Raw genomic sequence first — 24,440 nt, forward strand, 5'->3', positions numbered from 1 at the left:
CCATTGGATTATGTATGTGTCCCAACTATTGGATTATATAGGTGTCCCAACTAGTGCATTATATTGGTGTCCCAACCCACTTGATTATGTATGTGTCCCAACTAGTTGAGCATATAGGTGTCCCAACTAGTTGATTATATAGGTGTCTCAACCCATGGGATTGTATAGGTGTCCCAACTACTGTATTATATAGGTGTTCCAAACCAATGGGTAATACTGATGTTGAAGCAAAGAGGATGATACTGATGTTACCGCCCAGTGGGTGATACTGATGTTACCGCCCAGTGGATGATACTGATGTTACCGCCAAGTGGGTGATACTGATGTTACTGCCCAGTAGATGATACTGATGTTACCGCCCAAAGGGTAATACTGATGTTACCGCCCAGTGGGTGATACTGATGTTACCGCCCAGTGGGTGATACTGATGTTACCGCCCAGTGGGTGTTACTGATGTTACCGGCAAATGGGTGACACTGATGTTACCGCCCAGTGGGTGATACTGATGGTACCGCCCAGTGGATGATACTGATGTTACCGCCAAGTGGGTGATACTGATGTTACTGCCCAGTAGATGATACTGATGTTACCGCCCAATGGGTAATACTGATGTTACCGCCCAGTGGGTGATACTGATGTTACCGCCCAGTGGGTGATACTGATGTTACCGCCCAGTGGGTGTTACTGATGTTACCGGCAAATGGGTGACACTGATGTTACCGCCCAGTGGGTGATACTGATGGTACCGTCCAGTGGGTGATACTGATGTTAGCGCCAAGTGGGTGATACTGATGTTACCGCCCAGTGGGTGATACTGATGTTACCGCCCGGAGGGTGCTACTGATGTTACCGCCATGATGTTACTAGTGGATTATATAGGTGTCTCAACTATTGGATAATATAGTAGTTCCAACCGATAGGATTATATAGGTGTCCCAACTATTGGAGTATATCGGTGTCCCAACTACTGGATTATATAGGTGTCCCAACTACTGGATTATATAGGTGTCCCAACTACTGGATTATATAGATGTCCCAACCCATGAGATGATATAAGTGTTCCAACTAGTGGATTGTAAAGGTGTCTGAACCCATGGGACTGTATAGGTGTCCCAACTAGTTGATTATATTGGTGTCCCAACCCATTGGATTATGTATGTGTCCCAACTATTGGATTATATAGGTGTCCCAACTAGTGGATTGTAAAGGTGTCTGAACCCATGGGACTGTATAGGTGTCCCAACTAGTTGATTATATTGGTGTCCCAACCCATTGGATTATGTATGTGTCCCAACTATTGGATTATATAGGTGTCCCAACTAGTGGATTGTAAAGGTGTCTGAACCCATGGGACTGTATAGGTGTCCCAACTAGTTGATTATATTGGTGTCCCAACCCATTGGATTATGTATGTGTCCCAACTAGTGGATTATATTGGTGTCCCAACTAGTGCATTATATTGGTGTCCCAACCCACTTGATTATGTAGGTGACCTAACTATTGGATTATATAGGAGTACCAACTAGTGGAGTATATAGGTGTCCCAACTAGTGGAGTATATAGGTGTCCCAACTAGTGGAGTATATAGGTGTCCCAACTAGTGGATTATATAGGTGTCCCAACCCATGAGATTATATAGGTTTTCCAACTAGAGTATTATAAATGTTTGCCAACTAGTGAAGTATACAGGTGTCCCAACTATTGGATAATATAGGTGTCCCAACTGGGTGTTACTGATGTAAGTGGAAGAGATTGATAATCCCATATGCACTTTACGCTCCTACCTCACCGTTTCCACATTTGGCCAGTGTCAGACATTGGAACGGCGCGTCTGTCTCGTGGCATTCGAAGCATCGCCTGTCTGAAGAACAGGAATAATTCCAGCAATGACACATATCTCCATGGTTTCATTCAGTGCGCGTTTAATCACCTCGACCCGAGTCCAGGGTAAGTTGTGCGCCATCACGGTATTAACAGCGGAGAGTGATGGTATATTACAAGGCTGATAGGACAGAGATGAAATCTACCACAGGACAGAGATGAGATTCTTCACAGGGCTTACTGGACAGAGATGAGATCTATCACAGGACTGATAAAGCAGAGATGAAATCTATCACATGGTTGACAGGGCAGAGATGAGATCTATCACAGGGCTTCTTAAGGCAGAGATGAGATCACATCACAGGATAAAGCAGAGTTTACAGGGCAGACAGATCTGAGATCTATCACAGGACTTATCACAGGGATTTACATAGGGCAGACAGGTGAGATCTATCACAGGGTTTACAGGGAGACAGGTGAGATCTATCACAGGGTTTACAGGGGACACAGGTGAGATCTATCACAGGGTTTACAGGGACAGGTGAGATCTAGGCTTTACAGGGCAGACAGGTGAGATCTATCACAGGACAGGGCAGACAGGTGAGATCTATCACAGACAGGGAGTGAGATCTATCACAGGGACTTTACAGGGCAGACAGGTGAGATCTATCACAGGGTTTACAGGGCAGACAGGTGAGATCTATCACAGGGTTTACAGGGCAGACAGGTGAGATCTATCACAGGGCTTACAGGGCAGACAGGTGAGATCTATCACAGGGCTTTTAGGCAGAGATGAGATCTATCACAGGGACAGGATGAGATCTATCACAGGGACTTACAGGGCAGACAGGTGAGATCTATTACAGGTTTACAGGGCAGACAGACAGGTGAGATCTATCACAGGGTTTACAGGGCAGACAGGTGAGATCTATCACAGGGTTTACAGGGCAGACAGGTGAGATCTATCACAGGGTTTACAGGGCAGACAGGTGAGATCTATCACAGGGTTTACAGGGCAGACAGAGGTGAGATCTATCACAGGGTTTACAGGGCAGACAGGTGAGATCTATCACAGGACTTACACGGCAGACAGGTGAGATCTATCACAGGGTTTACAGGGCAGACAGGTGAGATCTATCACAGGGTTTACAGGGCAGACAGGTGAGATCTATCACAGGGTTTACAGGGCAGACAGGTGAGATCTATCACAGGGTTTACAGGGCAGACAGGTGAGATCTATCACAGGGTTTACAGGGCAGACAGGTGAGATCTATCACAGGGTTTACAGGGCAGACAGGTGAGATCTATCACAGGGTTTACAGGGCAGACAGGTGAGATCTATCACAGGGTTTACAGGGCAGACAGGTGAGATCTATCACAGGACTTACAGGGCAGACAGGTGAGATCTATCACAGGACTTACAGGGCAGACAGGTGAGATCTATCACAGGGTTTACAGGGCAGACAGGTGAGATCTATCACAGGGTTTACAGGGCAGACAGGTGAGATCTATCACAGGGTTTACAGGGCAGACAGGTGAGATCTATCACAGGAGATCTTACAGGGTTTACAGGGCAGACAGATGAGATCTATCACAGGGTTTACAGGGGAGACAGGTGAGATCTATCACAGGGTTTACAGGGCAGACAGGTGAGATCTATCACAGGGTTTACAGGGCAGACAGGTGAGATCTATCACAGGGTTTACAGGGCAGACAGGTGAGATCTATCACAGGGTTTACAGGGCAGACAGGTGAGATCTATCACAGGGTTTACAGGGCAGACAGGTGAGATCTATCACAGGGTTTACAGGGGAGACAGGTGAGATCTATCACAGGGTTTACAGGGCACACAGGTGAGATCTATCACAGGGGACAGGTGAGATCTATCTATCACAGGGTTTACAGGGCAGACAGGTGAGATCTATCACAGGGTTTACAGGGCAGACAGGTGAGATCTATCACAGGGTTTACAGGGCAGACAGGTGAGATCTATCACAGGGTTTACAGGGGAGACAGGTGAGATCTATCACAGGGTTTACAGGGCAGACAGGTGAGATCTATCACAGGGTTACAGGGCAGACAGGTGAGATCTATCACAGGGTTTACAGGGGAGACAGGTGAGATCTATCACAGGGTTTACAGGGCAGACAGGTGAGATCTATCACAGGGGTTTACAGGGCAGACAGGTGAGATCTATCACAGGGTTTACAGGGCAGACAGGTGAGATCTATCACACAGGGTTTACAGGGAGACAGGTGAGATCTATCACAGGGTTTACACAGGGAGACAGGTGAGATCTATCACAGGGTTTACAGGGCAGACAGGTGAGATCTATCACAGGGTTTACAGGGCAGACAGGGATCTATCACAGGGTTTACAGGGCAGGAGACAGGGCAGACAGGTGAGATCTATCATCACAGGGGTTATACAGGGTTTACAGGGCAGACAGGTGAGATCTATCACAGGGTTTACAGGGCAGACAGGTTTACAGGGCAGACAGGTGAGATCTATACACAGGATCTATTACAGGGCAGACAGGTGAGATCTATCACAGGGTTTACAGGGGAGACAGGTGAGATCTATCACAGGGTTTACAGGGCAGACAGGTGAGATCTATCACAGGGTTTACAGGGCAGACAGGTGAGATCTATCACAGGGTTTACAGGGGAGACAGGTGAGATCTATCACAGGGTGAGATCTTTTTACAGGGCAGACAGGTGAGATCTATCACAGGGTTTACAGGGCAGACAGGTGAGATCTATCACAGGGTTTACAGGGCAGACAGGTGAGAGATCTATCACATCACAGGGTTTCACAGGGCAGACAGGTGAGATCTATCACAGGGTTTACAGGGCAGACAGGTGAAGATCTATCACAGGGTTTACAGGGCAGACAGGTGAGATCTATCACAGGGTTTACAGGGCAGACAGGTGAGATCTATCACAGGGTTTTACAGGGGATCTAGACAGGGGTGAGATCTATATCACAGGGTTTACAGGGCAGACAGGTGAGAGATCTATCACAGGGTTTACAGGGCAGACAGGTGAGATCTATCACAGGGACTTACAGGACTTACAGAGACAGGTGAGATCTATCACAGGGTTTACAGGCAGACAGATGAGATCTATCACAGGGACTTACAGGGCAGACAGATGAGATCTATCACAGGGGTTCTACACAGGGTTTACAGGGCAGACAGGTGAGATCTATCACAGGGTTTACAGGGCAGACAGGTGAGATCTATCACAGGGTTTACAGGGCAGACAGGTGAGATCTATCACAGGAGTTTTGACAGGGGAGACAGGTGAGATCTATCACAGGGTTTACAGGGCAGACAGGTGACATCTATCACAGGGTTTACAGGGCAGACAGGTGAGATCTATCACAGGGTTTACAGGGCAGACAGGTGAGATCTATCACAGGGGGCAGACAGGGAGATCTATCACAGGGTTTACAGGGGAGATCTATCACAGGGTTTACAGGGCAGACAGGTGAGATCTATCACAGGGTTTACAGGGCAGACAGGTGAGATCTATCACAGGGTTTACAGGGCAGACAGGTGAGATCTATCACAGGGTTTACAGGGCAGACAGGTGAGATCTATCACAGGGTTTACAGGGGAGACAGGTGAGATCTATCACAGGGTTTACAGGGCAGACAGGTGACAGGTGAGATCTATCACAGGGTTTACAGGGCAGACAGGTGAGATCTATCACAGGGTTTACAGGGCAGACAGGTGAGATCTATCACAGGACTTACAGGGCAGACAGGTGAGATCTATCACAGGGACTTACAGGGCAGACAGGTGAGATGAGATCTATCACACAGGTGAGATCTATCACAGGGCAGACAGGGAGATCTATCACAGGGTTTACAGGGCAGACAGGTGAGATCTATCACAGGGTTTACAGGGCAGACAGGTGAGATCTATCACATCACAGACAGGTGAGATCTATCACAGGGTTTAGAGACAGGTGAGATCTATGAGATCTATCACAGGACTTACAGGGCAGACAGGTGAGATCTATCACAGGGTTTACAGGGGAGACAGGTGAGATCTATCACAGGGTTTACAGGGCAGACAGGTGAGATCTATCACAGGGTTTACAGGGCAGACAGGTGAGATCTATCACAGGGTTTACAGGGCAGACAGGTGAGATCTATCACAGGGTTTACAGGGCAGACAGGTGAGATCTATCACAGGGTTTACAGGGGAGACAGGTGAGATCTATCACAGGGTTTACAGGGGAGACAGGTGAGATCTATCACAGGGTTTACAGGGCAGACAGGTGAGATCTATCACAGGGTTTACAGGGCAGACAGGTGAGATCTATCACAGGGTTTACAGGGCAGACAGGTGAGATCTATCACAGGGTTTACAGGGCAGACAGGTGAGATCTATCACAGGAGTTTTTACAGGGCAGACAGGTGAGATCTATCACAGGGTTTACAGGGCAGGGTGAGATCTATCAGACAGGGTTTGAGGGCAGACAGGTGAGATCTATCACAGGGTTTACAGGGCAGACAGGTGAGATCTATCACAGGGTTTACAGGGCAGACAGGTGAGATCTATCACAGGGTTTACAGGGCAGACAGGTGAGATCTATCACAGGGTTTACAGGGGAGACAGGTGAGATCTATCACAGGGTTTACAGGGCAGACAGGTGAGATCTATCACAGGGTTTACAGGGGCAGACAGGTGAGATCTATCACAGGGTTTACAGGGCAGACAGGTAGATCTATCACAGGGTTTACAGGGCAGACAGGTGAGATCTATCACAGGGTTTACAGGGCAGACAGGTGAGATCTATCACAGGGTTTACAGGGCAGACAGGTGAGATCTATCACAGGGTTTACAGGGCAGACAGTCTGTAAGGGACATAATCATTCATAAATAGACATTGAAACGCCTCATTATAATCGATTTAAAGAACATTCATATGTTAATTAGATGTCGATCAGTGTTTTGTACTTATGACGTTCTGGCGTTTAGACAAGTCCTCTTCATCTGTGCCGCTGATGACGTCACACGCCAGCAAGAGGGTCATCATCTAAATGTCAAAGTGACACAGCCAATCACTGAACAACCAATCGGTGGCCTGGATAACAGTATCTAACATATATTGGATACCAGAAATCTCTGTTTTTCAATCAAAATATCAGATGGATTTACTGCATGTTTGGATCAACTTCCAAAACAATCGACTCTTGTTCGTTTACGCTAAAGGAAAGGTAGAGTTTAAGGTAAGTGATCTTCAACAGTGACAGATTCTCGCGGAACAACTCACCAACAGCTTTAAGTCCGCCATGTTGGTTCGCATCGGGCTGGCACACACCGTTTGAAGGTCGAACTCTTATCGCCCTAAGTCAATGTACGACAAATAGATAGCAGGCTATGGCCACGACTGATAAGAACTGGAATAGCTACTAATACGTTACACCGTTAGTTCTTATCATGGTCAGGTGGAATGCTATGCAAGGGAGCGACTCTCTGCTTCTCAGATGGAGAAATACAGAGAAATGTTCCGAGACTGAAATGTGAGATATGAACGATGATATATGATTTAGGATACGTGCACAACGGTTTAAAGCGAGAAACAATCGCTTTTGTATATTGTGAAATATGTGCGTTTCCGTAAAACGTAAGACTCCTCTCCAGTCTAACGTGAGATACGATCACTCGTGTATAATATCCGACACATGCACTCCAGTATAATGTGAGATAGGGCACTCCAGTATAATGTGAGATAGGGCACTCCAGTATAATGTGAGATAGGACACTACAGTATAATGTGAGATAGGGGCACTCTAGTATAATGTGAGATTGGGCACTCTAGTATGTGACGATAGGACACTACAGTATAATGTGAGATAGGGGCACTCCAATATAATGTGAGATAGGGGCACTCTAGTATAATGTGAGATAGGACACTACAGTATAATGTGAGATTGGGCACTCCAGTATAATGTGAGATAGGACACTACACTATAATGTGAGATAGGGGCACTCTAGTATAATGTGAGATTGGGCACTCTAGTATAATGTGAGATAGGACACTACAGTATAATGTGAGATAGGGGCACTCTAGCATAATGTGAGATTGGGCCCTCCAGTATAATGCGAGATAGGGCCCTCCAGTATAATGTGAGATGGGCACTCCAGTATTATGTGAGATAGGGCACTCCAGTATAATGTGAGATAGGGTACTACAGTATAATGTGAGATAGGGCACTCCAGTAAAATGTGAGATAGGGCACGACAGTATAATGGTGAGGTGAAATTGGGTTTAACGTCGTGCTTGAGAATATTTCGCTGATGTGACGACGTGCATGCGTGTGTATGTGTATGTGCGGCTGCTTGTACTAACCCAGACTGAAGCTGGTTTTATAGTGCTAGCCCACTGAGATACCATGCCACAGTGAAGCATGACTCAGACACATTATACTGACTCCGAGCCGACCAGTCCTTGTTGTACCTGTTAATACCGAGCGCCAGGCAGGAACCAACAAGAACCATATTTTAACGTCTTTTGGTATGATGCGGTCGGGGATTGAACCCGCGACCTTCAGTTCTCCGGGCGGACGCTGTAACCACTACACCACGGAGGCGGTCACAACCGCGATTTGAAATATATTTATATGATTGAGGAATAGATCCTGGTTAGACTTCATCTTTAGCAACCCATTCTTGCCGTAAGAGGCGACTCTTACGCTGACTTGGTTGATGCATGACGTCGTTTCCCGGTTCGTAGATCGACGCTCACAATGTCCTGGATTGTCTGGTCCCGACTCGACTATTTACAGACAGAAGCCATCATATAGCTTGAATATTGCTGAGTGTGGCACCGAACAGCACAGAGACAAGCAAACACAGTCACGAGGTCTCCAATAATACCAACATTATTTCATAGTCATGTTTTATTGCCATCATCTCAGACTAGTGGGCCCTCGCCTCACAGATGTAGTTGTATCCCCGTTGGCGCCATAGGACGCCCAGGCCCAGTTAGTGAAGCCAGAGTTCTGCTGGGGATTCAACATGGCGATGGTGTAGCTGTAGGACTTGTAGCGGGGCTGAGAGGGACCCCAGTTGGTGAACGTGACGGGCCGGTAGTCGGGCCAGGTCCAGGAGGAGGTGGCAGTCACATAGTACCCACCGATCCAGTAGACTGATACCTTCGTCTCTGGGAACAAACAGTACAGTAGGTTATAAGATGTGATGGTGGTGTTCGAAGATCAGATCAGAGATGTGTCAGATACATGTACTTGTGTTTGTAGATCAAACGTGATCAGTGTGCTTAGATCAGAAGCGTGTCAGTGTTCTTAGATCAGACATGTGTCAGTGTGCTTAGATCAGACGCGTGTCAGTGTACTTAGATCAGACACCTGTCAGTGTGCTCAGATCAGACGCGTGTCAGTGTTCTTAGATCAGACGCGTGTCAGTGTTCTTAGATCAGACACCTGTCAGTGTGCTTAGATCAGACACGTGTCAGTGTGCTTAGATCAGACGCGTGTCAGTGTACCTTAGATCAGACACCTGTCAGTGTGCTTACATCAGACGCGTGTCAGTGTTCTTAGATCAGACACCTGTCAGTGTGCTTAGATCAGACGTGATCAGTGTGCTTAGATCAGACGCGTGTCAGTGTACCTAGATCAGACACCTGTCAGTGTGCTCACATCAGACGCGTGTCAGTGTTCTTAAATCAGACGCGAGTCAGTGTTCTTAGATCAGACACCTGTCAGTGTGCTTAGATCAGACGCATGTCAGTGTGCTTAGATCAGACGCGTGTCAGTGTGCTTAGATCAGACGCGCGTCAGTGTTCTCAGATCAGACGCGCGTCAGTGTGCTTAGATCAGAAGCGTGTCTGTGTTCTTATATCAGACGCGTGTCAGTGTTCATAAATCAGACGCGTGTCAGTGTGCTTAGATCAGACGCGTGTCAGTGTGCTTAGATCAGACGCGTGTCAGTGTTCTTAGATCAGACGCGTGTCAGTGTTCTTAGATCAGATCAGTGTTCTTAGATCAGACGCGTGTCAGTGTTCTTCAGTGTTCTTAGATCAGACGCGTGTCAGTGTTCTTAGATCAGACGCGTGTCAGTGTTCTTAGATCAGAAACGTGTCCAGTGTTCTTAGATCAGAAACGTGTCAGTGTTCTTAGATCAGAAACGTGCCAGTGTTCTTAGCTTAGATCAGAGAAACGTGTCAGTGTTGCTTAGATCAGAAACGTGTCAGTGTTCTTAGATCAGAAACGTGTCAGTGTTCTTAGATCAGAAGCGTGTCAGTGTTCTTAGATCAGAAACGTGTTCTTAGATCAGTGTTCTTAGATCAGAAACGTGTCAGTGTTCTTAGATCCGAAACGCGTGTCAGTGTTCTTAAGACGTGTCAGTGTTCTTAGATCAGAAACGTGTCCAGTGTTCTTAGATCAGACGCGTGTCAGTGTTCTTAGATCAGAAACGTGTCAGTGTTCTTAGATCAGACACAGTGTGTCAGTGTTCTTAGAGTCAGATTGCTTCGTCAGACTTGTCCAGTGTCAGATCAGACACGTGTCAGTGTTTAGATCAGACGCGTGTCAGTGTGTTCTTAGATCAGACACGTGTCAGTGTGCTTAGATCAGACGTGTCAGTGTAGATCAGACGTGTGTCAGTGTGCTTAGATAGATCAGACGCATGTCAGTGTTCTTAGATCAGACAGATATGTCAGTGTTCTTAGATCAGACGCATGTCAGTGTGCTTAGATCAGACACGTGTCAGTGTGCTTAGATCAGACGCGTGTCAGTGTGCTTAGATCAGACTGTCAGACATGTGTCAGTGTGCTTAGATCAGACACGTGTCAGTGTTCTTAGATCAGAGATATGTCAGTGTTCTTAGATCAGACGCGTGTCAGTGTTCTTAGATGTCAGTTAGATCAGACGCGTGTCAGTGTGCTTAGATCAGACATGTCAGTGTGTAGAGTGTCTTGTTCTCAGATCAGACGTGTCAGTGTGCTTAGATCAGACACGTGTCAAGTGTGTTTAGATAGATCAGACACGTGTCAGTGTGCTTAGAGACGCCTGTCAGTGTGTCAGACATGTCCAGTGTTGCTTAGATCAGACACGTGTCGAGTGTTCTTAAATCAGAGATGTGTCAGTGTTCTTAGATCAGAAACGTGTCAGTGTTCTTAGATCAGAGATGTGTCAGTGTTCTTAGATCAGAAACGTGTCAGTGTTCTTAGATCAGAGATGTGTCAGTGTTCTTAGATCAGAATACGTGTCAGTGTTCTTAGATCAGACGCGTGTCAGTGTGCTTAGATCAGACGCGTGTCAGTGTTCTTAGATCAGACATGTGTCAGTGTGCTTAGATCAGAGATGTGTCAGTGTGCTTAGATCTGACATGTGTCAGTGTGCTTAGATCAGACATGCGTCAGTGTGCTTAGATCAGAAACGTGTCAGTGTTCTTAGATCAGACACGTGTCAGTGTTCCTAGATCAGACACGTGTCAGTGTGCTTAGATCAGACACCTGTCAGTGCTTAGATCAGACACGTGTCAGTGTTCTTAGATCAGACGCGTGTCAGTGTGCTTAGATCAGAGATGTGTCAGTGTTCTTAGATCAGACACCTGTCAGTGTTCTTAGATCAGATGTGTCAGTGTGCTTAGATCAGACACGTGTCAGTGTGCTTAGATCAGACGCGTGTCAGTGTGCTTAGATCAGATGTGTCAGTGTGCTTAGATCAGAAACGTGTCAGTGTTCTTAGATCAGACGCTGTCAGTGTGCTTAGATCAGACATGTGTCAGTGTTCTTAGATCAGACATGTGTCAGTGTGCTTAGATCAGACACGTGTCTGTGTTCTTAGATCTGATACGTGTCAGTGTTCTTAGATCAGAAACGTGTCAGTGTTCTTAGATCAGAAACGTGTCAGTGTTCTTAGATCAGAAACGTGTCAGTGTTCTTAGATCAGAAACGTGTCAGTGTTCTTAGATCAGGAACGTGTCAGTGTTTTAGATCAGAAACGTGTCAGTGTTCTTAGGTCAGAAACGTGTTAGTGTTCTTATATCCGAAACGTGTCAGTGTTCTTAGATCTGACATGTGTCAGTGTTCTTAGATCAGACATGTGTCAGTGTTCTTAGATCAGACATGTGTCAGTGTGCTTAGATCAGACATGTGTCAGTGTTCTTAGATCAGAGATGTGTCAGTGTGCTTAGATCAGACATGTGTCAGTGTGCTTAGATCAGACATGTGTCAGTGTGCTTAGATCAGACATTTGTTAGTGTGCTTAGATCAGAAACGTGTCAGTGTTCTTAGATCAGACATGTGTCAGTGTGCTTACATCAGACATGTGTCAATGTGCTTAGATCAGACATGTGTCAGTGTGCTTAGATCAGACGTGTATCAGGGTGCTTAGATCAGACATGTGTCATTGTTCCGATCGAATAAGTGTTGTGTTAACAATGTCCCCAGAACAGATCTAACAGTTCTCTTTGTTCAATCACGTCTTGTGTTTAACATTATTCCTGGATGAGATATGCATTATGTTATCCAAATTCCATCAAAACGGCAATCAAAGCATATATATACTCACTTAAGGTGGAAATAAGCAGTTTACTTAGGACGTCATGTTCTGCCTGTGTTTCCACGGAAACAAGGTCCGCCCCTAATCCTCTACACTCTGTCAATGCAGAATTCCAGGCTTTGGTGTCGTTGGAGAAGTAATAGCAAGAGTCACCTCCCTCATAGAAGTTCTGCGGACATCCTGCCAAAAACAGAAAATTCTTCAACGCATGAACACAAGCGCAGAGGCGCTGTTGTCAGAGAAGATTATGCCTATGACGCGGTTGTGTGTTGTACTAGTTGCTCTATATGCGTCACTTTTGTTTGTTTCTTTGTTGTTTTACGCCGCAATGAGCTATATTCCAGCTATATGGCGGCGGTGTGTAAATAATTTGGTCTGGACCAAAAAATCCAGTGATCAACAGCATGAGCATCGATCTCGCAAACGGGATGCGATGACATGCATCAACCAAGTCAGCGTGCATGACCACCCGATCCCCTTAGTTGCCTCTTACGGCAAACATGAGTTTGAAGCTGAAGACCAATTCTTACCCGGGTCTTCACGGGTTTAACCAGAAGTAAATCGCCAGTTGCTGCATGTTTGAATTACTCACCTTCTAACATTGCAAGCATTCATATGACACAAACGTGTTTGAAGTATTTACCGAGGTATATATCAACTTGTTTTTTAGAAGTACTCAGTATGGCAAGATACTGCCTGTCCATCCTCGATCGTCCAGTGTTTATCTGGTTGACGCCCATTAGTCATACGCCCATTTCTCATACGGTCACTAGTCGAACGGACCGGAATAATTCAAACAACAAGCGTCCTGCTCCCTACGATACAACAGAATCGTCCGCTTTTCAAACAGAATTCAATTATATCTACTCGGTATACCGATTGTTTTGGATATGTTCTTAGAAAAGCGTGGTAGGAATATGATTCCATTTCCGATTCGAATTAATTTATTATGCAGATTTAAGGAAATGTTTATTTACACTTTGAGTTTTACTCATGTTGTAGATTGTTCGAGAATAACTACACACATGTATATAATGACCTAAGATGGGAGAAGCGTCACTTATTCGTCATTATGGCAGGTTTACTTGAAGTAGGGTATGGCGAGGCACACGACAGGTTTTGTTTCAAGGTCATCTTCACAACAAAAACTCAAGAAAGGAATACTGTATTCACTGGCTGCAGTGGCAGAGTGACAACCAATGGCAACTACGTCAGCAACAGCACTGCACACAACCACGGACCTTAGGATCAAGACGCAGTGAAGTACATCAGTTCATCCATTAAGCGAGCTTGAGGGGAGAGTACCCAAGTTCGACGACGCCATGTTCCCATCGTCCTTCCCCATCGCCCTGTGGAATCACCCCCGCAATCTTGGACCCCGAGCAAACAACAATCTGGAGGAGTTCCATTACCGAATGAACAAGACCCTGCCTCACAACCACCCCAACATCTTCAGGTTCATGGAGCTGATCTCCATCCATGATTATCTGCCTTGATTCCTGATAAATACTTCGGATTCATTCGGAATTCCTCACTATATCGTCTTTCAGAAAGTGACGTCATCATCACCATCTCTCTCATGAGAGACCTCGCACAAAAGAACTTCCCTTCGTGAGTGTAAATTGAATTGACATATCTTTCCAGTCTCGCAATATGAACACATTGTTTAGTACTTGTGAGTTCACAATCAAAACACTTTTCAATAAATTTACGTGGGTTCTGTTTTTTAAATGATCCCCAAACTCCAGTATATACTTTCTTTCCTACGTCAGTTTAGTTCGGTCCAGGGTAAATAGGAACGTAGATGTATTACCCCGAATGATCGAAGATGCACTCTGCCTACTCACCTGTTCCAGCTGTTGGCGGGATAGATGAGGCTGATCCGATTTGATTAATGGCGGAGAGGCACAACTGATTGTTACAGCCATTCGTCTCACAGCAGTCCATACACGCCTGGGGGTCGGGCTCTGTCTGGTTGCTGGGTAGCACGCACGCCTGAAGGCAGATGGAACATGGCATAAATCCGGGTTCGACTCTGTCTTTGTTGAAGGTGGACATACGGCAATTGGCAGGTGATACATGGATGTGTGGGTGACTCTGTTTTTACGACGCTGTTAGCAATATTCCAGCAAGGGCTGTGCAATATTACCGGTAAACCGGTATATACCGGCACAGTATCTCGCGATACGATTATCGCAATATGGTTCAGATTCTGCAAATATATTGGGTCATCCAGAGTTAGCTCCCTTTGAATTATCTGCCCTTGCCATCCAGGGCAACAAACTGTGCTCTAAAAGTGCCAAAATATACTTTTATTTCAGTTGGTTTCATACAACATTTCACAAGTGGAAGTGTCTTTATAAAATGCTCCAAAAGTGCCAAATATTCTATCAAATGCTTTAAGTTTTTTGGGTTTGAATGATTTAATATGTGACGTTTTGGAGGAATTAAATGACCTCAAATGCACCAATCTTTTGAGAGAAGCACGAGTTATGAATGGCAACTTTTTGTTGTGAAGGTTCAAGCATACACTCCGAAACGTCGTGTTATTCACAATAAAGAAGTTGACATCCATAAATCTTGATTTTGTTAAGCGTTCCACTTCTAAATGCCAAATTGACAAATCTTTTATTTGGACCTATTAGTAGAGCCTCTGGCTCTGAGAGACCATTTCACATTATTTTGTTAGTTTTGTTTGTTTCATAATGGGACGTATGTCATCAGGCCAAAGTCATACATTTTGTAGGACTGTATAATGACATTCTAGTCAAGGATCTTAGTTACTGGAGGTCACATGAGATTTAAAGCTCAGGTAGTTCACCTTTGTTTATAGTTCATATTAACGCATGTTTGTGTTCGAGTTGAATCTGAATTAATTACTGACATACCGTAACAATAATTACATGCTGCATTGGAGTGCACACTCACCAAGAAAATCATGTTATACTATTACCTTTATCATTATGTTCGCAAAACGTTGCAATACAATGTCGCAATAAGACATTAACCGTAACCGTGATGAGCGAGGCTGATCATCGTCTGGCTCGAACAAATAAGGCCTAGCGACACTAAGCGATTTCGACAGAAGCGTCTATGAAAACAAGTTGTAACTCGGAAACTAGGCAAAGCAGGAGACAAAATGAAATGACAGTAGATTGTTCGAACATATAGCTTTCATTTTTCATTTTCACCTTACTGCCCCATAAATGGACAGATGTGGTGGTGATTGGTGTACTGGGGTTTGGTGCTACTGATTGGTCTGCTGGTCCGGGTGTGCTAGAGGCCTGTCTAGCAGCATAGGGAGGTCGGAGAATGGAATGTCTCGGGATGAGGGTATTAATTGTGGGTGTTTGGTAACGTGAGAAGTTCCTTACCTGCTGAAACTCACAGCCAAGATTGAACTTCACCTGCCCTGTGGAGTCAACGAACGACCGCGTGAAGCATACCTGGAACAAGATAACTCACAGTGAACACCAGTTACACCGGTAACACCGGTAACATAATCACATCTGTAACACAGGTGCAAGCTGTGACCACCTCACACATCACACCTAAAACATAATTGCATCAGTAACACAGGTAAAAACCTTGATCACTTCACACATCATAACTGTCAACATCCTTTACACCTGTGACAAATTCACACCTGTAACTCAGGTAAAACCTGTGATCTCTTGCACACAGCACACCTGTGTCATAATCACTTATGCATCACAGGTAAAGGAAAACAAAGTTCTATGGATACATTTCTTTATTGCAATGAGTGCGACGTTTTGGTGTAGGTACTAACACCGTTATCAAGCAAGTGTGTTATAACGGTGTTAGTACCTACACCGAAACACTTCCTTGATAAGGGTGTTAGTACCTACACCGAAACACTTCCTTGATAAGGGTGTTAGTACCTACACCGAAACGTAGCACACATTGCAATAAAGAAGTTGACTATCCATAGAACCTGTTTTTCCTTCATCGTTACAAGTTCTAAATGTCTCTCAAAGAAACAAGTAAACGCTGTGATCTACTAAATATCTGTCATCTCACTCACCTCATCCTGTCCACACATTGACCAATGGTCGCACAGTCGGGGGTCGCCTACAGCATGACAGTCAAGGCAGCGGAGATCTGCAGTTACAAAACACGACTGGCTTAGTCACTTCATTGTACACTAACTGTTGTTTATGTCGGCGTCACTACCTGTCCACTAATTAACTGCTGCTTTTGGTTGGCTTCACTTAACACGTGTTTTGTTGGCATCACTCAATGTGTAATAACTGTTGTTGGTCAGATTCACCACCTGTTTACTAACCGTTGTTCAGCTTCACTACCTGTCTACTAACTGTTGTTCAGCTTCACTACCTGTCTACTAACTGTTGTTATTCAGCTTCACTACCTGTCTACTAACTGTTATTGGTCAGCTTCACCACTTGCCTACTTACTGTTGTTCAGCTTCACTACCTGTCTACTAACTGTTGTTGTTCAGCTTCACCACCTGTCTAATAACTGTTGTTGTTCAGCTTCACTACATGTCTACTAACTGTTGTTGTTCAGCTTCACCAGCTGTCTACTAACTGTTGTTGTTCAGCTTCACTTCCTGTCTACTAACTGTTGTTGGTCAGCTTCTTCACCTGTCTACTAACTGTTCTTGGTCAGCTTCACTGTCTGTCTACTAACTGTTGTTGTTCAGCTTCACCACCTGTCTACTAACTGTTGTTGTTCAGCTTCACCACCTGCCTATTAAATGTTGTTGTTCAGCTTCACTACCTGTCTACTAACTGTTGTTGGTCAGCTTCACGACTTGTCTACTAACTGTTGTTGGTCAGCTTCACTACCTGTCTACTAACTGTTATTGGTCAGCTTCACCACCTGTCTACTAACTGTTGTTGGTCAGCTTCACTACCTGTCTACTAACTAGTGTTGGCCAGCTTCACTGCCTGTCTACTAACTGTTATTGGTCAGGTTCACTACATGTCTACTAACTGTTGTTGTTCAGCTTCACTACCTGTCTACTAACTGTTGTTGTTCAGCTTCACCACCTGTCTACTAACTGTTGTTGGTCAGCTTCACCAATGTCTACTAACTGTTGATGTTCAGCTTCACCACTTGTCTACTAACTGTTGTTGGCCAGCTTCACTACCTGTCTACTAACTCTTGTTGGTCAGCTTCACCACCTGTCTACTAACTGATGTTGTTCAGCTTCACCACCTGTCTACTAACTGTTGTTGGCCAGCTTCACTGCCTGTCTACTAACTGTTGTTGTTCAGCTTCACCACCTGTCTACTAACTGTTGTTGGTCAGCTTCACTACCTGTCTACTAACTGTTGTTGTTCAGCTTCACCACTGTCTTCTAACTGCTGTTGGCCAACTTCACTGCCTGTCTACTAACTGTTGTTGGTCAGCTTCACCACCTGTCTACTAACTGTTGTTCAGCTTCACTACCTGTCTACTAACTGTTGTTGTTCAGCTTCACTACCTGTCTACTAACTGTTGTTGTTCAGCTTCACTACCTGTCCTTTTCGATTCCTCATATGGGTACAATGCGTGAAGCCCACATCTGCTGTGATATTGCTGGAATATTCGTAAAAGTGGCGTAAAACTATCCTCACTCACTCACTTACCGTGATTGTTTGTTACCGCCGGCGCTGTCACTGCACCGCAGAGGGCGCTGTTGCAGTCGTCGGTGTTGCAGCACTCGAAGCAGGTATGCGTGTCCCTCTTTCCCAAAAGCGCAGCGATGCGCCTGTATATGTCACACCTCTGGGGACAGAATCGGAGACATGGTTTATGTCTGAATCCAGGAAATATGAGGAAAGCAACAACAGTTATGTAAAAACCATTTCCATTGAAGGAGAACCCACAAGGATCAGGGTTAGAACTGCCTTCATCAAACCATTCTTGTCGTTAAGAGCGATTGACGGGATCGGGTGGTCAGGTCCGCTGACTAGGTTGACACATGTCATCGTATCCAAACTGTGAAGATCGATGCTCATGATGTTGATCACTGAATTGTCTGGTCCAGACTCAATTATTTACAGACCGCCGCCATATAACTGGAATATTGCTGAGTGCGGCGTTAAACAACAAACCAAACATCTATTGAAAGAGACCCAAGTCGCTGGAAGAGCCTGTGGGTAGACGCAGAGAATGTCCCACTCACAGACTTGAGCTCGCAACCCATGTGGTAGCCCCGGATCATGTTTCTGTTGTAGTACTCCCTGGTATAGCACTCCTAGAACACAGATAGAACACACATGGTATAACGCTCCTAGAACACAGATAGAACAAACATGGTATAGCACTCCTAGAACACAGATAGAACAAACATGGTATAGCACTCCTAGAACACAGATAGAACAAACATGGTATAGCACTCCTAGAACACAGATAGAACAAACATGGTATAGCACTCCTAGAACACAGATAGAACAAACATGGTATAGCACTCCTATGGAACACAGATAGAACAAACACATGGTATAGCACTCCTAGAACACAGATAGAACACAAACATGGTATAGCACTCCTAGAACACAGATAGTATAGCACACATGGTATAGAACACAGATAGAACAAACAGAACACTAGATAGAACAAACATGGTATAGCACTCCTAGAACACAGATAGAACACACATGGTATAGCACTCCTAGAACACAGATATGGAACAACACATGGTATAGCACTCCTAGAACACAGATAGAACATGGTATACATAGAACACACATGGTATAGCACTCCTAGAACACAGATAGAACACACATGGTATAGCACTCCTAGAACACAGATAGAACACACATGGTATAGCACTCCTAGAACACAGATAGCACATGGTATTCTAGAACACAGATAGAACACAGATAGAACAAACATGGTATAGCACTCCTAGAACACAGATAGAACAAACATGGTATAGCACTCCTAGAACACAGATAGAACACACATGGTATAGCACTCCTAGAACACAGATAGAACAAACATGGTATAGCACTCCTAGAACACAGATAGAACACACATGGTATAGCACTCCTAGAACACAGATAGAACAAACATGGTATAGCACTCCTAGAACACATATAGAACTAACATGGTATAGCACTCCTAGAACACAGATAGAACATACATGGTACAGCACTCCTAGAACACAGATAGAACACACATGGTAAAGCACTCCTAGAACACCGATAGAACACACATGTATCAAATTGTGAACACAGAATGATAGAACAAACATGGATCAAATGTTGAACAAAGATAGATCACAGGTAGATGATGACCAAACGTAGAATGTAGGTGGAATGTACAACACAAGTGAACTACATGTACAACACAAGTGGAATACAAGTACACCACAGGTACATCACAGTTGGAACACAGATAGGACCAAGGTAGAACAAAGATATACCGCATGACGGTTTCAACTAAAGATATAATATTCTCTATAGATCACAGGTAGAAAGCCGGCAATTAACAGGTAGATTAGAGCTATAAACACGTAGAAAATAAAATAAAGGCAGAAAACATATAGAACAAATGTAGACAAAAGGTAATGTGCAGGTAAAACACAGGTATTTTGCGTCATAAGAATTACTAAATTTAGTGATGTAGTTGTTTTATACCATGTGATTACTAATCTCTCGTGACACTTTAGACAGACGTTACTGTGGCAATTCATTCAAATTATATTGATTCTTTAGTAATAGTAAGTCTTTTATTTTAATAAACTTACTTCTTCCTCTCCGCAAGAAACCCACATGCTGCATTCAGAGGGCGAGGCCACTTCATGGCACTCGAGGCATCGTATACCGTTATACTCCGGCGCTAGGTGAGATATATGTATATACATGGCTGCGTACAGTTATATTCCGGCTCTAGGCGAGATACATGTATATGCATGAATGACATGACATGTAAAGACGTCGGAGGGGCTGAAGACCAATATTTAATTCTTATCCGGACCATCACAGTTCCTTTGCTATACATGAGATGCCGCTTTTGGACAGATTTTAGGAATCAATGTGAAGATAAGAGGTAATCACGCTCATGACGTTTGGGATGGTACATGTCCAGAATTATCAACAAACACACTCGCATGATAACTCTACATAACCTATAGTCTGTTATGCTACGGTTAACACTGGATTTTATTCACTTACTGGTGGTGGCATTACTGTGTACGTCGATGACTCCCTGGACAAACAGCAGCAGCTACAATAAGCATCATACATCTTCTCATCTGCTTCAAATACAATAGGGGCGGTGGGGTAGCCTAGTGGTTAAGGCGTTCGCTCGTCACGCCGAAGACCCGGGTTCGATTCCCCACATGGGTACAATGTGTTAAGCCCATTTCTGGTGTCCCCCGCCGTGATATTGCTGGATTATTGCTAAAAGCGGCGTAAAACCAAACTCACTCACTCACTCACTCAAATACAATACTCCAAATACAACCATTGACACCAAACAAGGTTGAAGTTATTCACAGGGTAAGAGTCATTCTCAAACTTCGTGCATATTTCATGTAGACAAAAATTGTAAATTTTGTTTTTCTTGTTTTACCTTGAAATGTTGTTGATTACGTTCACAGTATTCTGAATATACAAAACATAATTTATGCAAGCTTAACGACATTTCATTTTCATTTTAATCTACATATATATTACAACATCTAGTTTTACAATATAACATGGCTAATGAGTTTTGAAATTTTATATCTATTGCTTAAAAGGGACCAACAAGCCAAACAATTCCATTCATTTCTGATTAACAAATATATACGTAATATGTAGCAAAACAAACAAAATGAGAATATGATTTATATTATGCTTACTTGAAACTCAACAACCTAACATACTTGCACTACAAATTCCAGACATAAACAGATAAATCAATTTTAATTAAATAAGGGAAATGATAATGTTATGGCATGGACATTGGCATTCATTGTTACGGTAGTGACAATTCTAATAATAGCCAGTTTTATATGTTCACTTTAAAAGATAATTTAATGAAGTTTGTCAGTCAGATATTTCAGAATGTCAGAAGAAAATGTCATAAGCAAAATATGTCCCTGTCATGTAAAAAACAGGTAAAGACTGCAAGTTACGGCAGTGACATTGTGTCGGTATATAATGTCACTACCGTAACGGCCCTATCACAGCCGTGTTCATCTTTGTCACAGCCGTTACACTATCCTGTCCTTACCGTAACAGAAGTCATACTTATGTGCTTATTGATTATATTCATTTGATACAAGTTTTTATGTTAAATATGATTCCAAAACATTTGATATATTTAAATTGAAAATTTAGACACAAACAACATTAAACTAGCTATAGAAAAATGCCACTGTCGTCACAAAATCTGTCCTTACTGTAAGAAAACCCATGATAACGACAGTGACCGTAACGGTAGTGACAGCCACTAACAATATCAGTTTAAAAACAATAACTGGTCCCCAAAGTTCACTGAGCACATGGTTCTAAATGATTCCCCTACTGTCCTAGGTACTTGGCGTTGTCTGGCTTCACAAAATTTATTTGTTTCAGAGGTAGCCACAGTAACGGTTATGACATGCAAAAATCTCAGATATCATTTTGTACACACCTTTTTTTGCGACAAAATTCAGAAAATGATTTTTTTGTGTCAGTGTTTGACAGCCATGTTTCCTCACTGCCATTGCTTGAAAACATGAAGTAGAATAATATTAGAAGACAGTAAAGGGAGCAATCATTATTGCAATTTTTTGGGAATGTTACGGTAGTGACATAAAACTTAGTGACAAAGTTTGACCTTTTCTTACAAAATGTTTTTCCATACAAAAAAGGCCACACCACGCCAAGCATGTACCTGTAACATCATTAGTTATGACATGTTAAACATTTCTTTTGAAAAATATGAAAACAAAAATCAAATTGCACATCGGCCACTAGAGTTGTGACACATGAAAATTGAGTAAAATTGTGTGGTTTGGAGGTTTAAAATAAATATAAAAATATTTGTTTTCCCAATTTTGTTACTGTAAAGTGTAAAATAAACATAGATAAATTGGTTACCAATTTGTTTTATTGATTTTGACTCAAGTTTGTCGGGTTACAACATAAATATGCACGAATTTTGAGAATGACTCATAACATTGACAAACTAAATACAACTAAAGTTGCTTCAAATACAACAACTGACAACCACATACAATTGAAGGTACCCAAATACAACCATTGGCAACCAAATATAAATGAAGGTACCAAATACAACCATGCATTGGCAACCAAATATAACTGAAGGTACCAAAATTCAAGGAGCGAGTGAATTAAAACTTAGCGTCACATCGGCAATATTTCAGCCATATCGTGACGAGAACAATTTCATTTATGTATGTTTTGAAAGAAATAAAAAATCTAGAACGTAAACACCTGTCATCGAAGGGCAGTAAAAATACTAGAGTATCACAGCTCTTAATTTAAAACTAGCATGTGAAACTAAAACATTTTAATCCAAGAAGACAATACAATATAAAACTCGGGCTATAGATCGCCAACAACTGAAGGTAGATCATACTAGGAACCATGCATGCATGAGGACTTACAGTGCCTTTGCTACCTGCATGGACCCTAGTTGGATTTACACCATCCCCTCAGCCGATGGCGATTGTAGGAAAACAACAAAAATACTACGTTTGAAAATTTGGTAAGCTTAAATTTAACTTTAAATGTTTTGGGACTTACATATCCTCTCAGGAGGACAAAAAATTTCCAGTACTGCAACTCGCTTTGAGGATACAGCCACTAACAATCTCAGTTACTAATCTAAACTACTTCTAATAAAATATGTATCTATTTGCAAACCATGTATCAAAATTTATCTTGTAATTCTATTTCTTTTAAAAACTAAATAATTAAATGATAGTTAACATTAGAAAGATCCTTCACTGTTTTGACATTGAAATATTTATCCCTTGTGATGTACCAAAATACAACCATTGACACCCAAATACAATTGAAGATACCCAAATACAACCATTGACAACCAAATTGCCCATGACAACGTTTGAAAACACCTTTACGGTCGAGGGAATGATCAGTCTGTATCAGTTCTGATCCGAGTATGTTTGTGCGCCAACCAGAAGTTTCACTATGACACACGGAAATCATGACTTCGGCAGCATTCATTTTGTCGTTGATTATAAGGCTTCCTGTTTACAGTACTGTAACCTAATTACTTTAAACCCTACCAGACTAATTCGGAACATTTATTAAATACAAATAACAAGTTAATCTGCAGATACATATGATGAAAGAAGTGTTTCTATTGATTTAATATTCATTTACGGTAATCCGGGATTAGCGAAATGATGGTCAGTTCAATACGGGCGGAACAATACAATTGTAGGATTAGAAAATGTGTCACGATCGAATCTTATTTTCATGTTCATTGTTCGACACATTATCCGATAGGGAAATAAAAGCGGTGACCAAGCATATATTTAATTCTAATGACGCAATAGCATTTTACCACTTTCAACCTGAAATATCGGGTTGAGTTAATCAATACATCTCTGTGAGGTTTCGTGTCAGTATTTCCAATTTTCAATGATACAGTTAGATACAACTGTCATTAAATGTTTGAACTTACCACGACAGTGAGTGTTGTATACATGCCGCCACCTATCACAGACTTGTCAACAGTATAATCTAGGCCAGAACTACAACAAACGTTTCACTTCCCAATATATATAGGTGTCCCCACCCAACACGCTGTAGTAGATGGGACCAGAATACTTACATACAAACTCATTTAGCCTCCGTAGGTGTGAATGCGTTTAGTGTTACGCCGCACTCAGCAATATTCCAGCCATCGAGTCTTGACCAGACAATCCAGTGATCAACAGCATGAACATCGATCTACATAATTGTGATACGATGACATGTGCCAAACAAGTCAGCGAGCCTGACCACCCGATCCCGTCAGTCGCCTTTTACGACAAGCATGGTTTAGTGAAGATCAATATTCTAAGCCGGATCTTCACGGGTGCCTCCGTATAATATGGAGTCAGCATTCGCATTCATTCATATTCATACGTATTCAGT

The 24,440-nt window shown here is 43.2% G+C and overlaps 1 protein-coding gene and 1 long non-coding RNA gene across 2 annotated transcripts; both read right to left on the bottom strand.

The window, feature by feature from the left end:
* Positions 1-1,774: 1,774 nt before the first annotated feature.
* On the bottom strand, positions 1,775-7,236 carry LOC124265052. Its single transcript, XR_006895326.1, has 3 exons — positions 7,110-7,236; positions 6,794-6,872; positions 1,775-1,861 (listed from the first exon to the last, which is right to left on the bottom strand). It is a non-coding gene; the product is annotated as an uncharacterized LOC124265052 (long non-coding RNA).
* A 1,506-nt stretch (positions 7,237-8,742) lies between these two features.
* Positions 8,743-24,043, bottom strand: LOC124265077. Its single transcript, XM_046699870.1, has 10 exons — positions 23,986-24,043; positions 20,514-20,565; positions 20,087-20,178; positions 18,518-18,589; positions 17,979-18,117; positions 16,409-16,485; positions 15,738-15,809; positions 14,211-14,358; positions 12,373-12,543; positions 8,743-9,002 (listed from the first exon to the last, which is right to left on the bottom strand). Exons 1-10 carry the CDS (start codon positions 24,007-24,009, stop codon positions 8,749-8,751), a joined length of 1,101 nt encoding a protein of 366 aa, XP_046555826.1. The 5' UTR covers positions 24,010-24,043; the 3' UTR covers positions 8,743-8,748.
* Positions 24,044-24,440: the final 397 nt, after the last annotated feature.

Source organism: Haliotis rubra, unplaced genomic scaffold (assembly GCF_003918875.1).
Source record: "Haliotis rubra isolate DU_JTF1 unplaced genomic scaffold, ASM391887v1 Scf96, whole genome shotgun sequence".
Classification (NCBI taxonomy): domain Eukaryota; kingdom Metazoa; phylum Mollusca; class Gastropoda; order Lepetellida; family Haliotidae; genus Haliotis; species Haliotis rubra.